This window comes from Eublepharis macularius, chromosome 2 (genome assembly GCF_028583425.1).
Source record: "Eublepharis macularius isolate TG4126 chromosome 2, MPM_Emac_v1.0, whole genome shotgun sequence".
Classification (NCBI taxonomy): Eukaryota; Metazoa; Chordata; class Lepidosauria; order Squamata; family Eublepharidae; genus Eublepharis; species Eublepharis macularius.
The window spans coordinates 143736332-143754152 of NC_072791.1; the positions used below are offsets into that span (position 1 = coordinate 143736332).

Genomic DNA, 17821 nt, shown 5'->3' on the forward strand with positions numbered 1-17821 from the left:
CTTCATGGTTTAATATTCCATTTTTGTCTCTTAACAGTTCTCCAATGCCTGGAGGCTGTGTTAGGTAGTGAAATACGGGAAGATGTGTTTAAGTCTTTCCTTGGTGGCTGCTTGTCCACTTAAAATCACTCAATCACTTTTTTTAATAGAGAAAAAAATGGTTACCCTAGAAGGAAAGAGTTAAGCAACTCTTTATTCCCACCCCCACCCCCCCACACACCACTGTTTCACTCCCACATGCAGCTCCTAAGAGAAGCTGCTTTTTAAAAAAAAAAATATGTTGGGTTAAACAATTGCACAACAGTGGCAATTGTATCCAACCACAATGGATTTCACAGAGCAGGACTTTCTAGCTTCCTCCATTTTCAGCCCCCTGAGATTCTGATCCTGTGTTCAGTGGACCCTCAGAACAGCATAGGGGTAATGTGGAAGGGAATATTGGTATAAATTTCCACTTCCACTTTTACAAACAGAAATGCTATTTCATCAGAAGAATTACATGTTTGGATATAAGCCATTAAATTATGTATGAGACTCAGACATCTGAAGAACAAACACAGGGTTGCTACAGACATTAATTGCTGCTCCAGCAAACACAAGTTCTAAAAACAAAATTAAAACCCTTCCTTATTTTAGTTTCCATAAATAATGGCATTTAGAAATATCCCTTCCAATATCAAAACAAATCTTTTTCATTCACTTGACAGCCTTGCAGTCAGAAGCGTGTCTCTTTTTTGTGTTGCATAATGTTGAATGTGCAGTGTAATGATTACCCAAGAAATCATCTTGGCCGTCGTCACACGGGCATCTCTTCCGTTAAATTTACAGCATATAGCGTCCTACCTGTTATCGGCACAGTAACGTTTCTTTGGGTCACCTAACGGCTCTTCGCGCCACCGGCTGTCCACACCAAAGCACTCTGTTCTGTTCTCTCTAACCGCGCGGAAGCAGCTCCTCCCCCCCTTTTTTTTTTAATTATTCTGGCGTTTAATTCCGCTATAACGGAATAACAGCATATAAACATTCCGTTAGAGCAAAACATTACGACCCTTTTGTTTTTCCAACTTTGAAATTATATAAATAGCCCTTTGCCCGCAGAAAACTCCCTGTCTGACGTGATCCCCCTCGCTGAAGACTCTGCCATGGCAATTGAGTCATTTTTACTTCAGCAGAAAGTTTGCATTGTGTTATGTCGTTATGGCGTTATAAGGACATAATAAAATTTAAAAAAGGGGAGTCGCAGGAAGAAATGGATTCTGGGATTGAAGGGAGGGCATAGGACGTTGCGAGGCGAAATACATTGATGTGAGGCATTCACACTGAGGCACAAAATAGCGCGACTATCAAGCACAAAGCAGAAGAGAGAAAATCGCTACAGTGTTGGAATAAGGTGGGTGTTTGCCAGGAAATAGCGCCATTTTAGCGCTAAATAAAAGCCCGTGTGACGACGGCCCTTGTGTAAAAGCCTCTTAACACATTCTAGTAACTTTACTGATCCTCTTTCTCCCAGTCAGACTGAAGCAGGTAAGATTGTGTCTGGTAGCCACTTGAGTGATGCTGGCCCTGCTACTGCCAATGACCAATGGGCCAGGAAGGAAGTGCCACCAGAGCACCCTTGAAGTCACCCTGGACACTCCAGTCAAACTCCTGGGAAATGACCTGGGCCGTTTCCAGACGGCTTACTTGCCTCCGGAACGTCGCGCCATGTTGCGGGGAAAACACGAAATATCGCGTTTTCTCGCGTGAGTTTTGCACGATGTCGCGTGACGTCACGCAAAACTCACGCGAGAAAATGCGATATTTCGCGTTTTCCCCGCAACATGGCGCGACGTTCCGGAGGCAGGTAAGCCATCTGGAAACGGCCCTGGTGATGGCCAAAGTTGCAGGGCCTAGTGGCCTGCTAGTGGGGCCCTTAGAAACAGGGGAGCCAGTAGTTTCCTAGGAAATGACCATGCTCCTAATCCTAGCCAAAATGCATGCATTTAACAATTTTTAAAACTATTTATTGATTTATGTGTTTATAACCTGCCTTTCTTACTGAGACTCAAGGCAGATTACATAGTGTAAGTCAATATGATCAACAGCTAGGACATTCAATAAACGATACAATAAGGTATGGGCTGCAAAAATTTGAAAACCAGCATAACATACAAATATGAAACATTGCCAAAACAAAGCATAAGTAATTAAACATGGCATATTTGATGATGCAGAAACTACCTAACAGGAGCATATCAACATCAACAAATAATAGTATAGCCTATAGTCCCTGTTCCTTTACCAAAAGATCTCTTACCTGAATAAAAAAGCCCATCTGAATAATTCAGTTTTGCATAGTTTGCAGAAAGCCAGAAGAGTGGGAGCTTTCCTGACCTCCTCAGGCAGACCATGTTATAAGTTGAGGGCCACAGAGAAAACTCATGTATGTGCAGCTGTTTTTTCAACTTCAGGATGATATCTCCAGAAGGCTTTGTTCAGATATGCAAAGTTGCTGTGCTGAAGCGTAGAGGAGAGGCATTCCTGTATATGAGGGGCCAAGCTCATAAAGAGATCCTGGACAAATGACTCGGCAGCTAAAAAAAAAATTCAGATAATATAGAACTTTTCCTATGTGATATTTCTACTTTGGGTTGCATACAGTTTCTTCATTTGCTGAAGCACAACACCAGTTTCTCTAGCCTTTGAAACCTAGCCTACATATCTATTGCAAAAATGCCACTTGGAACAGGAAGGATGCATAGGAATTGGCATTCATCCCTCTTTCCCCCTTGCCTTTCTCTTTGCTGCATTCAGGTTATGCCTCCCTGGGGCTGGCTTCTTCTGTTGCTGTGACACTAACATCAGGTTTGAAGTGAGAGCAGCTGTAACCATACGATACCAGCATGGTTCATGGTATAACTACTGGAATGAATGGAAGAAAGAGAGGCTGGTCATTGCTGGTCCTCTGTTCAACATCCAAGCAACTCCAGTAGAGGCTGTGTCAGCTGTCCACTTCCCCCATTTTCTGTGTCTTGCAGGTACAGTAGGAATGAGTTTCAACAATAGAACTATAATAGCAAGAATAACTGTCACATGACTTGTTGCCTCACAATGTCCAATAAAAAGAGAGACTGAGAGCTAAGCTACAAGTGATGCCTGGCACAGGTTGGACACTTGTCAGCTTCCCTCAAGTTTTGATGGGAAATGTAGGCATCCTGGTCTTGCAGCTGTAATGGAGAGCCAAGCTGTAAAACCAGTATGCCTACATTTCCCATCAAAACTTGAGGGAAGCTGACAAGTGTCCAACCTGTGTAAGGCGTCACTTGTAGCTTTGCTCTGAGTGGTCCAGTAAAATGAAAGACTGGCTCAGCTGATATGTGCCAAACAGGTACATTATTCAGCCAGAACAGTTAGCTGTTCTTCTTGCCAAACAAGATCAATCCAGCTGGCATTTTGAGCATAAACAGAAGCAAGGAGCAACCCTCAAGGAGAAATCCAAAGAAACAAGAAGCAAGAGGGCAACACAATAAAGAGTAACAAATCTATTCAAGATATATTTCCAAACAATATTATAAATCATTAAAGTGCAACATGCTACAGTACCATAATTACATAATTATAAAGATTCCCAATCAAAGAGAACAGGGTCAGCGTCAATCCGTACACACATATACACTGTTATGAAGTGCCAAGGTAAATGCTAGTAAAAAACAGAGGGGGTTGACGTAATAGTGTCTACCGCCAAGTTAAGTAAATAACTCAACAAGGAGCCAGCAAGTTACTTGTTTTGGTGTATCTTCCTCAGGAGTTGCAGCACCAATTACACCTGAGCTATAAGAACCACCATGAAGCTCTTTGGTGGAAAAGAGAGCACCTCAAAAAATGCAGCCGCTGGCCGAAACAAGTAACTTGCTGGCTCCTTGTTGAGTTGCAGGGATCCTTGTAACCCCCACCTTGTTCTGTTGACACCTGCAGAAAAGACCTAAAAGAAAAAAAGACAAATAGACAAAAATGGTTAGATTCGTACAGGGTTATTTACTTACCTTGGCGGTAGACGCTACTACGTCACCCCTCTCTGTTTTTTACTAGCATTTACCTTGGCACTTCATAACAGTGTATATGTGTGTACGGATTGACGCTGACCCTGTTCTCTTTGATTGGGAATCTTCATAGTTATGTAATTATGGTACTGTAGCATGTTGCACTTTAACGATTTATAATATTGTTTGGAAATATATCTTGAATAGATTTGTTACTCTTTATTGTGTTGCCCTCTTGCTTCTTGTTTCTTTGGCATTTTGAGCATAACAATTCCATCAATCATTGCAGCTCAAGTGCAAAGGGCTTTCTTAAATCTATGTAAGCATGAATCTGTTTGTCTTGCGTATTTTGTTATCTGGGGAAGGGATGCGCCTGTTAAGCCAAAAGCAAAGCTCTTCTTATACTTGCAGGAAAACAAGCAGGACAGATGTTAGGAGGCAGAAACAGAAGTTCTGACTCCCAGTGATAGTCAGCTTGTCTGCCCTGTGGAAAACATAGGCATGCTTAGGGGTGAAAGAGACTGGTGATGAAGAAGGCTCACTCCTCTCTCAGGCCTCTTCTGCAGGCTCAGCTGTGCAGTGGGTTTTCTGTATATTCAGCCCGCGTGAATCGGATATGCTTATTCATCAGTTCTGGCCCCCCTGAAGCATTGATTCTTTAATTGTGGACTTGAGGGAGCTGAACTGAAGTGGTGTCTGTTTTTTATTTCTGCACTAGAAAATGCTCTGTTTCTGCTGCAGGCTTTCTATAGGAAGACAAATATCATTGGCTTTGTTTGTTTTTTTACCCATGTGTTGCAGTGCTGGGACATTAGAGGGGGTTGTGGTTAACTTCTACTTCACCCCATTTGAGTACCAAAGTTTAAAAGAACATTCTGTGTTTTGACTGGCTGAGATATCCCAAAGGGAACGTTTAAAGTATAAAGCAGGATTCCCCTCCCCCCCTTTTAAAACAACAATGTTGCAGTATATTGCAATATTGTTTAAAAAGAGAGGGAAAAAACCCTAGAGTTTAAAAAGAGAAAAAACAATGCAAACTTTACAATGTAGACAAGACAGAACCTTTATTGGCATAACCGTAACAGCGTCAAAAACAAGTGGAGCCTGTTAATGGTTAAACATTCTAAACACACTTCTCCTCTTGTATACACGGTAAAGGAAGTTTGCCACCATTTCAGTGACTTCAACCTTGGTTGAGGCTAAAAGACTATCTTACTCTCAACAGATTTGCCCTCCAGAGATTGCAGTAGGTAATCCAAATAAAATGCACGTAAATCATCATAAAATCTGCATGATAAAAGTACATGGGCAGTATCTTCAATTTCCAACATCCCACGGGGGCATAACCTTTCTCCAAATGGGATTTTTTTGAATCTCCCAAATAGGACAGCAGAAGGGAGCACATTAAAACGGGCCGACATAAATGCCCTTCGAATACAGGGATCGATTAAACAGGAAAAATACTCTGCCGGTGCATCACTAAATGGAATCCCCCCTTGAACAGGAGAGCAATGTCCCGAAGCTAGGCTTCTAAGGTCTTGCATCTCCATGTCAATTAGCCTCTGTTTAATCCTAACAAAAGCATTCTTCTCAGATAAAAGAGCCAGTTTGGTGTAATGGTTAAGAGCACGGGACTCTAATCTGGAGAGCCGGGTTTGATTCCCCACTCCTTCACAAAGCCAGCTGGGTGACCTTGGGCAAGTCACAGTTCTCTGGAGCTCTCTCAGCCCCACCCACCTCACAGGGTGATTGTTGTGGGGTAATAATAACACTTTGTAAACCGCTGAGTGGGTGTTAAGTCATCTTGAAGGGCGGTATATAAATTGAATGTTGTTGTTGTTGTTGTTGTTGTTGTTGTTGTTGTTGTTATTATTATTATAAAAGGTACAGATCTTCTACGTTGAGCCCCATCAATGTAATTTTCCTTTCAATATAGTTCAAACCAGACTCATGTAACATATACATTATGAGACTATTAGGCCCGCTTCGGAAATGTAGGCAAAGCCAGAATTTGAAGGTGGCCTTTGTAACTAAACTAAACGTAACTAAACGTCTCTGATTTGTCTCGAGGCAAATTGCTGCATAAGGTACGCAAGCTGGAAGCCCCAAGGTTTTCCTAAGAAATTTAGATTGGACTTCTTCGATACTTTACAATGTAAACAATGTAAAGAAACAAGAAACACAACACACTTCTGCAAAATCTTACTACGAAGGCAAAATTACTGCAAGGATACATAACACATAACAAATGATGACATTGGGGCCAAGACTGGTGGAGGAAGAAAGGGGAGGGAAGGGGGTAGTTGCACGCTGCTGTTCAACCAATCAGGATGAAGGGGAGGGTGAAAAGCAGGGCAAGGGCTTACACCAAAGAAAACATTTTGCATTTCAAAAGAGCTCTTTACATCAATGTAAAAACAAACAAACACTGGGGTATGTGTGCAGTGAGAAAAGCCACAGAAAACCCAAGGGAAAATGAAGCTGACGTTGGTTCCCAGTTCCCAATTTGTAGTTCCTAGTTCCTTTTTCACAAAGCCAAAGAAAAAGATTGGGAGAAATTGAAAAGCTCTGTACCCTAAAATAAAGTTTGTAGGAGCACATATCATTCACTGCCATATTCAGCAGACTCTGCCCTCTAAGTTGACCTATTCTGAGTCCTTCTACAAAGCCCAGTTCTTGAGTTACCAGCTTCAAAGTAGGGTGCCCCCAGAACAAATCAATAAGCAGGAAAGGGGGTAGCTGCACCTGAAAAAAATGTTTGGATCACCCCAAATCCCACAGTCTAGCAATCCAGAGATTGTGCCCTACAAGAAGACATATGCTGGTGCTGATCCAAACATTGGTTCTGGAGCTATGACTTCCTATTTGGCCTGCCTCCCAGAAGCTTGAATTGGGAAAAGTTGTGAATAAGGAACTGGGAAATATACAAGCCCTCTGCACCCCAAAACAATCTTTGGATCACTCCAAATCACACAGCCCAGAACTCCAGAGGCTATCCTCTGCAAAAAGACATGTGCTGGTGCTGATCCAAACACTGGTTCTGGAACTATGGCCTCCTCTTTGGGCTGCCTCCCAGAAGCTTGAATTGGGAACAGCTGTGAATAAGAAGCTGGGAAAGATACAAGCCCTCTGCACCCTGAAACAATCTTTGGATCACCCCAAATCACACAGCCCAAAACACAAGCTTCCAAACTCAGGTTTGTCCTCCCTATTGTAATGCCTGTTCTCCAGACTCAGCTCTATTAAACCATTCCAGCTGTGAGTACAGAATGACGATTAATCCACATTAAGTAGTCTCCAGTGTATATTTCTGAACTGTTCTCAAAAACTTCTTTCCAGGGAAAACTGCTTAAAGTTTAACTGCTTGATACCTTTCAGCAATTACGCTTTAACAGAGACTGTTGATTTTTCTGGCATTTGTTCCAGACGAATCATTGTCCCTATTTTGTAATTATTTTGCTTTTTAAGAATGTTGTCAGTATTCCTTACTGGCTATCCAGACAGAAAATGTTGCTGAATGTGTTTAAACTGCAGCTAATCTAGAATAGATTGTAAAATCTAAATTAATCATTGCCAGATTCATTTGAGATGAAACATTCTGTTAAACATTCTATTTTTTAAAAAAAAAACTATAATGGTCACTTGTAAGAAAGGCAAAATATGTTGATATCCTGATTTTCATTTGTTTGTTTAGTGTAGGGTTCCTATTTTGATTGGATCAGTGAGATTGGGAGCGTGCTAGTGAACCATTTCCATCATTTTATTTTCTTGATCTAATTCAGGGACTATTGGTCCTTCACTGGAAAAAAATATAGACATTTGTATTATAGCTATATTTTCTCTGCTCCTGAAGAGGGGAACTGCGATCAGGAAAATGATGGAGGCAAGGGGTTTTTATTTTAAAGAAAATCCCTGTAGGACTACTGTTAGAATTAAAATCAGAGCTGCCCACAGCAAAATCAGCATATTTAGTTAAGAGTGAGCCAGAATAATTACCTGGCTTTTGTGAGCCAGAATAATTACCTAATTACTGTCAAACTATGCTATGGAGTGAGAAGTATCCTTAGAAGTACTTGATGGTTAAGAGCTTTTATCTGAATTCTAATTTTTCATACAGAACAGAAGCCTTAGAGTGATGTCAGCTTCTTGACTAGATAGACTGTTAGAAGCCTAGATTTCATAGCTGTTTCAAATATGGAATTGGCCATCTCTTCTGCCTATCAGAATGCTTTTTTTTTCTATTAAAGGCAACCCCCTTCATTTGCCTCCTGGTAGTTCCAGATCTGTTTAACAGGCTCTTTTAGAATGCTTATAAAATAAAGGTATTGGTTTACACTTCCATCTTCTTCCTAGGAGGTTTCTAGAGCAGCCTTTTCCAAGGTCACTTTTTGGAAGTACAGACTAGAAGCTAAACATTGGGATTTAGATACACACCCAGACAGACATAAGCAAAGCTTCAGACTGTGTCTCACATTGCCCAGTTCAATTTGTCTTTTTTTCCCTAGTCTGTCGTGTCCTCTATATAGGTGAATCACTAATTTTAGGTATCACCTAAGTAGATGTATGGAATGTACATTTCATTTGTTTGATGTAGCTACCAGCCATAAGCAAACAAGCTTCACAAAAATCTAGAGAGATTATGTCAATTTTTCAGTTGATACAAAAAAAGTAGTATTTCTGTAATACTATTATGAACTACCTGAAGACTTCATAAGTAGATGAACTTGAAAAAGCTTCCCTGCGCATTGCCTTAAGGCATCTGCTGCTATTTAACAGTGCTTCCTTTGTGCTCTTTTGGCAGGTAAACAGGAAAACAGCTTCCAAGTACAAATTGCACATTTTGCTGAAAGGAAGATGATTCTAGAGAAGCCAGATGGTGTGGAGCCATTTCATGTTGTGTTGAAAAACCTCAGGTTTTCTCCCTGTGGAGTAGTATTCAAACAGTCATTCTTTAAACGAAAGATAAAGGTCCATGCTGCAGTACTGCTCTATCAAGTTCATGGTGTCTTACCCCTAAAATTCCACCTTTATCTTCTTCCGAATGATTGCTCTCTGATAAAGGTAACTTGGAATCAATTAGCTAGAATACTAGCTAAATCTTACCGACCCTGATACAACAGCACATATGTAAAGTCATATCCTAGGTGTGTAATAGAATATGAGCTGCACATACAAGTAATTTTGCATATCCCAGTAATTTTTACCCTGATTCTAGACATGCTACCCAAAGCCAATTTAGATCTGATCTCCTATATCTAGCTTTAAAAATGATTTTAGCTTTTTACTTCCAGAAGTATGACAGAAAATATACAGGGAGTATTTTGCCCACTTGTTAAACTTGTTTCAGCCTTCCAGCATTCTAACAAGTGGGTTGACGTCACTGTGATTGACAGATAGATAAAGTGGTTTCGTATGAATTTTTTAAAAATTATGCCCTGCAAAATTCTCTGGCAGTTGGCTTCTGAAGCATATTCCAAAGAGAAAAAAATGATCATCATAAAATAATGCAATCCAATCAACAATAATCAAACAACAATTAGTAGCATAAAACTTGGAAAGAAATCACAGTCATCAATGAAAGCAAGTTAATAATCACCCAAGAGAGGAAAACAATCCAATACAGGAAACAAAGGAGAGGAAAAATACTCAAAAATATTGATTGCATGGACTGACCAATAAAGAAATAATAGACAGCGTTGTATCACCCTCTTTGTGTGGTATAGCAAAGGTTTTTCACTCTTGAATATTCAATTGGCAAAAATCTTGGCTACATTCAAAACATACTAACACATGATATGATGATATATCCTATTTACCCTATGACATTGTTTATGGAAATATTCTTGACACTGTATGGAAATGCCTGTCCTTGTCCTTGCCACTGATTATACTAATCCCACACTATGTAATCCTCCTTGAGTCTCAGTGAGAAAGGCAGAATATAAATGACATAAAATAATAAATAAATAAATAAATAAATAACCATTTAAACACATTTTTCTATCATATATTAGCATTTGTTTATTAGTGAATATGTTGTTCAAAGTGCTTATTTCCTAACTTAACAGATTCAAGTTTTAGCTTTCTACTGTTAGAAATGTTTGATAGTCCCTTGCATGCCATAATAGCACACAGTGGCAGAGCTGCAAGGAAAATGACTGACCCTCCACTATGACAGTTGAAAAGAGATCCAGGTATCTGACAGTTTTCTGACTCTCCTCACATGTCTCAAAAGGACTTTGCTTGTCCTTCACAGGCTATTCACATACATGAACTAAACTGCCTTTCAAGAAGAGTTCAGAAACCCACTAAAACTACCAATCCTCTGACTATTGGCTCTTGCTTTCTTGTGAAGAGGTCAGATGATGTCAAAGTCAGTCCCAAGGTGAGACACTGAGATGATAAAAGGTATTGCCTGAAGGAACCCAGGCTGTGAGTATGAGAAAGTGAGGAAATAAACTGGAATTTATTCAGTCAAGATTTGTTTACCTTGTGTGAAAGGTGGGCAGATTGCATGGAAAGCTATGGGGTACATTAATAACACTCCCCTAATTGTGTGGTCAACTGACTTCTTTCAGTAATATAGTACAGTCATTAAAACAACAGCTTAAATATTTGTACATTTTTGACAGAGGATGGGAGGTGCCCAAAAGACTCTGAAGGGGGGCTGTGTGACCATTATGGCATCCCTAGCAACCGTACCATCACACTCAAAAGATGTCATGGGGTTGTGCTGGCATGGCTGTAATGAACTGCTTGCAGATGTATTCAGCATCCTGTGCTCTGTTAGGACTTTTGGATGGAGCTGTGCCTGTGGGGAGGCACTTCGCCTGTTCTGTAGAATGTGTGCCTATGGGCAACGCTGGCATTTTTGCAGGAGTACGTTTCTGCCACTGTTGGGGTTGTTCCCAGCCTGAAACCACTTAGGGAGCCAACTAACTCCTGCCACACACCTTTTCCTGACCCATCACATGCCACTGCAGTGATTTATGCTGGCAGCCTGCCACTGGGTGCTTGTGTGGTCAGGACTGATGTACTGGCTGGCACTGGAGTGCTGTGCTGGTGCAACTCAAGTTTATGCCAGCATGTATCAGAGATATAGCAGCAAGTCAACTCCCTGAGCTCTCTCTCTCTCTCTCTCTCTCTCTCACACACACACACACTTAGTCACACACCTCAGGATTGCACTGATAGTCTCAATGGATACTATTAGCGATATGTCCATTGTCCTTTGCAAGAAAAAGTAACAAGATCTTCTGCTGAATTCTGCTGAATGGCCTGGTACAGGAGCCCAAAGTGGAGCAATTATTTCCTCTCTAACTTAACAGCATCTGGGCTATAGTCTCTTTTATACAGCACCACAAGGACAAAAGGGATTGTTTGAAGGACTTTTCTTGTAATCCCTTTCAAGGACAGCTGATGCCAAAGCATCATAATATGAAGTTTACAATACCAAAACTGTTGTAAATGATTTCCTATATTTTGGCACAGTTAAAATGTTTAGTTTGCACACATCTTAAGTTCTAGTAAGTGTAAAACAAAAGTTAAAGGTGAGTGAGATCTATGTGCCATAGTATACATAGTCTAATTATGTGTACTGCATACCCCCTTTTTAAAACCAATGCATGGGCTTTATCCAAATAAAGACAGTAATGCCAGGGCAAGAAACCTTTCTTCTATATGTATTTTCAGACATAACTGTGGATGGGTCTCTGTATAGCCATGAATGCTCTGGCAGTACCTCCTGTCCCCAGCTATGATACCAATTAAAAACATCTTGATTTCAATAAAAACTGAAATTATACTAAACAATATTCTTGATCAGTGTGCCAAATTTTCATTAGCCTCACTGATTTTAGCTGGAGATTTTAATGCTAGAACAGGACCCATTTAGGAAGTACTTTTAAAACGAAATCATTGGTCTGATGGAGTCATGGGTGCAAATATGAAAATCTCCAGAGATCAAGGATTCAGTTCAGATGGGGTTATGACTTTACTCTCTAAAAGACCTGGTCTGTGAATGGTTCAGATTTTAAGTCAGAAGATAAACCTTTTATTTCCTCAGTTGGAGCTGGTGTTGTTACTGTAGGATGTCCAGTAATCTGTGGAGCACCATTAGCAAACTTCAAAGTTGGTAATCTCTCTGTTTTTTTAATTTTACTCCTCAGAGGTGATTCATCTGCATATTAGGCAGACTTTCTGAAATTCAGACTAAAGGTAGTGAGCAGGAGAATTAAATGAACCAATAAGACTAAGCAAGAAATGACTAAAGCTGATAGTAATGCAACACCTAATGAGACTGAACAGGTTGAGGAGATCCTATCAGTTCTTCATTATGCTGTATGGGCTAAGCATCATTCATACACAGAGAGCTTTTATTCTTTGTTGCAGGAGCTGAAGTTTAAATACCTGGATGCAGAGGAGGAACAACAGTATTTTGAAGTGTGTGCTCAGTGTAGACAAGCTGAGCTGGAGCTCACCCTGGTGGAGAAGAAGAAGGATAAACTTGTGTGGAAAGTGTGTGTGAGATCAGGTGAACTTTGATCTGGGAAAGACCACACGATTGAAAAGGACATCCAGTTATGTTCCTTTTCTGACTCCCTCTTTCTCTTTCTTTTGCAGATGAACTTACACATACAATGCAAGATCAGTAGACATCCACAGAGATGTATGGAGCCTCCCAAGGGTAGAGACTTCTTGGATGTGAAATGTTCATGGAACAAGAACCAGAAATCCTCTGGAATTTTCTCTCTGTGTTAGTGTGAATTTTGATATTCCTGGAATCCTCTGAGAAGAAGACTGAAATTTAGCAGAACATGGAAAACTTTGCCACAAATACATTTTTACGGCCATGAGAGACAAGAGTATATAGGCTTGAGGCATGGGAAGCAATAACCTAGACTTACCTTCAGAAAGGAATTAGATGCACCACAATTCCCTCTAACACTGTACCTCAAGGGATTTGCCAGTGTTGAGGGAGAGAGACTATCATGGAATCTTAAAAAAAAAAAGTACCATTTATGAGGTGACTGATGATGAGGGGAGCCCTCTCTCTGAGTAGCTGTTACTCTCAGAGGGAACTTCCAAGCTTTGAGTTGTATAATTGAAGGATCATTTAGTGAGTCAGATAGCCATGTGTTTATCTCTCTCTGTGGTTTAGTCTTCACATTACACTTACCATGTACCTGGTTGGTGGCATGATTAGTAGTGTGCATACTTGCCTCATCTGATCATCACTGCAGGTGATTGTCTGTATTGTGTTGTATACAGGGTTTTATAAAACATTTCCATTGTGATATTTCCTCTCTCTGAAGAGGTTTTTTTTAATTCACACTGATTTTTTTTTTTAGATTTGTATGCTACCTTTCTGCAAAATCAGGGCCACCAAGGCAGCTAACAGTTAAAATAAAGCATTAAAAAATCAACACTGAAATATACATACAACAATAGTTAAAACATATGGCAGGAAGGAGGGATCATTGAGGGAATATCAGCAGAAAGAAAAAGGTTTCAGGCTCTATCAGGAGATCATAACAGAAGAGTTACAGAGTTTTGGTGTCACAGCTGAGAAAACCCTCTCTCAGTCACCTGCCTAATCTCAGAAGGCAGGGACACCAAAGCAGAGCCTGAAAAGATGACGGTCAGCTAGATTCGTATGGGGAAAGGTGGTCCCTTCAGTTAGGCTGGTCTTGACTCATGTAGGGCTTTAAAGGTCCACACCAGCACTTTGAATTGGGCCTGGAAAAATAAATAAATAAATACCTCGTGAGTTACTGCAAACTTTCTAACAGATAATATAACTACTGTTTCTGAAGTCTTTGCAGTTATGTAAGACGGCTATTGTTTCAGTGTGTTGAGATGTTTTAAAAATAATGTATTCTTAATGTAGTAGTGTGATTTTCTAAATATTAGCCTGAACTTCAGAAAAAATATATAGGGTTAGATCTAGGGGAATTTTTGTAGATTTCCTCCCTCTCATGGTAGGCCTCTGACTCATCCTGTGCTGTTCCTAGCAGTCCCTTGTCTCACAGGAGCAGCATTTGGGGCTGCAGTGGGAGCTGAGGAGGTCCTGCTCCACTGACAGAAAGCCTTTTTGTTAGGAGAGATTTTGCACAGAATCCAGCTTGTAAAGTCTGATAGCTTAATAAAGGAATTTATATTGATATGTTATTAAATTTGTCATGCCAGCTTTGTTTGAAGCAAGCAAACCTCATTGAATTCAAAAACATTACAAAGCACAGCCACAGCACTGAAGAATATGTACTATATGTTTTGTTTTAACTCTGTAAAGGAAGAACAGTCTTCTATATACAGTAAATAAAAGTAAACTTTGTTGTGACAGCTTCCAGGCCGATGCCACTGGGATAATTTGTGCAATGGGTTGAATCCCATGATACAAGTTATTGTATAATCAAAGCACAACCATGAAATGAATATACAGGGGAAATAAGAAGCTAAAGCCTTTCTAAAAATCTTAGAAAGTCAGATCTCTGCTGCAACTTTATTGCCCTTCTGGAGGAGAATAAGTGCTCGTCGTCAGACATGATCTGCTTTTCTATGTATAATATAAAGAACACTGCCAAGATGCTGTTCTTTTTAATTTTCTTTAGCAAATTTGCTTTTATTAAACATGTAGCTTTGTTTGATAGTAAAATTGCATTCTCTTACTGTCACATTCCCCCTCCCAGGAACTTAATTTGGGTAAATTATTTTATTTTATTTATTTATTTTATTTATGTCATTTATAGTCCGCCTTTGTCACTGAGACTCAAGGCAGATTATTTATTAATCACATTTCTAGACCACCCTCCCCGTCAGACGGGCTCAGGGCGGTTTAACAACAGTTTAAAACAATAAAAACATTATAAAAACATTAAAACATTATATCAAAACAATTAAAATTGGCAGGTATAAAATATTAAAATACAGCATTTTCCTGCATGGGTGGTGGAACGTCTTCAGTGGTATGACCAGTGAGAGGACAGCCTAGCCCCCACCAAATGCCTGGCGGAACATCTCCATCTTGCAGGCCCGGAAGAAAGATAACAAATCCTGCCAGGCCCTAGTTTCCTCAGACAGAGAGTTCCACCAGGTCAGAGCCAGGACCGAAAAGGCGCTGGCTCTGGTAGAGGCCAGGCGGACCTCCCTGGGGCCAGGGACCATCAGCAAGTGCTTAGTGGCTGATTCAAGTGACCTCCGGGGAACATATGGGGACAGGTGGTCCCGAAGGTATGCTGGGCCCAGTCCGCATAGGGCTTTATAGGTCAACACCAAAACCTTGAACCGGACCTGGTACTCAACCGGGATCCAGTGCAGCTGACGAAGGATAGGTGTTATATGAGCCATGTTATATGAGCTATGATTACTCAGTGTGAGATTAGTACAGTCAGTATCAAGGACAATTTCATAAACAATGCCGTAGGGTAAATGAACACACATTTACAAAGACATAGCATTAGCAAGAATCCAATACAGAGTTGAAGAAATGCTGAAACAAAACATAAGCAATTCTAGGGCACATATTTAAAGCAACAGATAGTATGTAAGGCAGCATGGTATGTAAAGCAACGTAGTGGTGAAATATATGGGTGAAGTCTATGGTCCCTAACTCATTAGCAGAGCAACTTAGATGACTTGTCTTCTTTTATTTATTTAAAAACATTTAGAAGCATATAAGGCAGGAAACATCAATAACAATAGTAAAAAACCATAATTTTTAAAAACAACAAAATGAAAATAAGCAGGAAAAAATCCTTTAAAATCTGAGGCACCAATTTGAGGAGCCAAAGGTGTTTCTAAAGAATTCCAGCTTGCAGCCACTCTGAAAAAGCAACAAAGGAAACCCACCAACGAAGTATGGATTCTGTGAAACTGTGCAACTTGTCCAGGAACCTAAGAACTGGAAAGATATATGCAAACTACCTGCAGATGAAAGAGAGAAATGGATTGAAGCAATGGAAGAAGAACTACAATCCATAAATACAAAACAAGTATAGACTCTCACAAATTTACCTCCAGACAGAAAACTTGTTGGATGCAAATGGGTGTTCAAAATCAAGCACAATGCTGATGGAACTGTTGAGAAATACAAGGCACGTTTAGTAGCTAAAGGATTCTCCCAGGAATATGGAACTGACTATTTTGAGACTTTTGCACCAGTTATCAACCATGCAATGTTCAGGACACTACTCAGTGTTGCAGCATCAAGAAACATGATAGTAGAGCACCTGGATATAAAGACAGCCTTTCTCAATGGAGAATTATCTAAGGAAATCTATATGGAGCAACCTGAAGGATTCCAGATCAAGGGAATGGAAGATCATGTGTACAAGCTCAACAAAGGTCTATATGGCTTAAAGCAAGCAGCAAAAGCCTGGTATGACAAAATATCAGGACTACTACAAAAGCAAGGATTCAAGCAAGGAAAAGCTGAACCATGTCTGTACACCAGAGTTAAAAATGGACAATACCAGTACATTCTTATTTATGTTTATGACTTGATAATATCTTGCCAAGACAGACAAGACATCAAAGAAATAGTTGATGGACTGAACAAAGAGGTAGAGGTGAAGCAACTCGGAGATGCACAACATTACCTCGGAATACAGCTAGAAAGACTTGAAGATGGAACCTTTCTTCTAAGTCAGAAAAGAAAAACATTGGACTTTATAGAATCTTATTGGCATGAAAAACTGCAATGCGACAAGTACACCACTTGAACCTGATTACTTGAAAGAAAGGGATGGACAACCACTTAGGAATATTGGTGAATACAGAGAAGCAGCTGGAAAACTTCTGTACTTGAGCAAAACCACAAGACCTGATATAGCAGTAGCTGTTAGCATCTTATGCAGAAAAGTAAGTTCTCCTTATCATCATGACTGGAACGCAATAAAGAAACTAGCAAGATACCTGAAAGGAACAGCAGACCTAAAGCTGAGAATCTCTCCATCTGAGAAACCAAGACTGGTTGGATATATGGAAGCCAATTGGGGAGAAGAATCAAGTGACTACAAATCAACCAGCGGATATCTATTCTTTTATGGAGATGGACTGATAGACTAGACTAGTAGGAAACAAACCATTGTAGCACAATCTACAGCAGAAGCTGAATGTGTGTCAGCAGCAAGTGCCTGCAGTGAACTAGAGTGGATCTTCAACCTGCTAAAGGACTTTGGAATAAACAAACCTATATCTGTAGTTATGTTTGAGGACAATCAAGCATGTATTACCATATGCCAAGGAGAAAGTACCAAAGCAAGAAGCAGATCTATTGGACTTAAATGTGAACTTGTGAAAGATATGTACCAGAAGGGACTAATTGAAATTGAACATTGTCGTACAGAAGAAATGGTGGCTGATATCCTGACTAAACCACTGTCTAAAACTAAGTTTGAATATCTTCGTGAAATGTTGAATATGTTTGATCCTAATGCTGAGACAAAAGTTGAATGATGTTTGTTAGATATGAATGCATAATGACTTCCATACTAGACCTTGAGAAGGGGTGTTGGAATATATGTGTGTTGCAAGGTCTGACATTCAGTCATTACGGGGTTAATGTGTTTACCTACCATGCTATTGTTTAGATTGACCTGGAAAGGGAACCTGGCACAGAGTCAATAATCTGCAAGCCCGGGAAACTGAAGTGTGTTTGTAAACTGTTATTGGTCATCAGGTCAGGTGACTTTCTTTCTAGATTCTCCATTCAGTTATCCCAGCTCTTTGTTTGTAACAAGCAGTAAGAAAATGTAGCTCTAGGTGTTTGTTATTTTGTAGGCAACCTGTGACCCTTTTCCCTT

At 40.1% G+C, this 17821-nt stretch overlaps 1 protein-coding gene across 2 annotated transcripts in view; it reads left to right on the plus strand.

Annotated features, from left to right (window-relative positions):
* LOC129325107 (NACHT, LRR and PYD domains-containing protein 3-like) overlaps positions 1–17821 on the plus strand; it is an 81267-nt gene that overhangs the window by 61369 nt on the left and 2077 nt on the right. The window contains exons 17-21 of one of the 2 annotated variants that reach the window (XR_008596579.1): positions 2794–3017; positions 8821–9080; positions 10276–10404; positions 12411–12552; positions 12642–12774. Coding sequence is in view for 1 of the 2 variants with exons in the window: in XM_054972643.1 (XP_054828618.1) it covers positions 2794–3017; positions 8821–9080; positions 10276–10404; positions 12411–12552; positions 12642–12673 (787 nt within the window). In the remaining variant the exon portion in view is untranslated. Of the gene's footprint in view, positions 1–2793; positions 3018–8820; positions 9081–10275; positions 10405–12410; positions 12553–12641; positions 14317–17821 lie in introns of those variants that run through there. The other variant, XM_054972643.1, reaches the window with a different exon arrangement.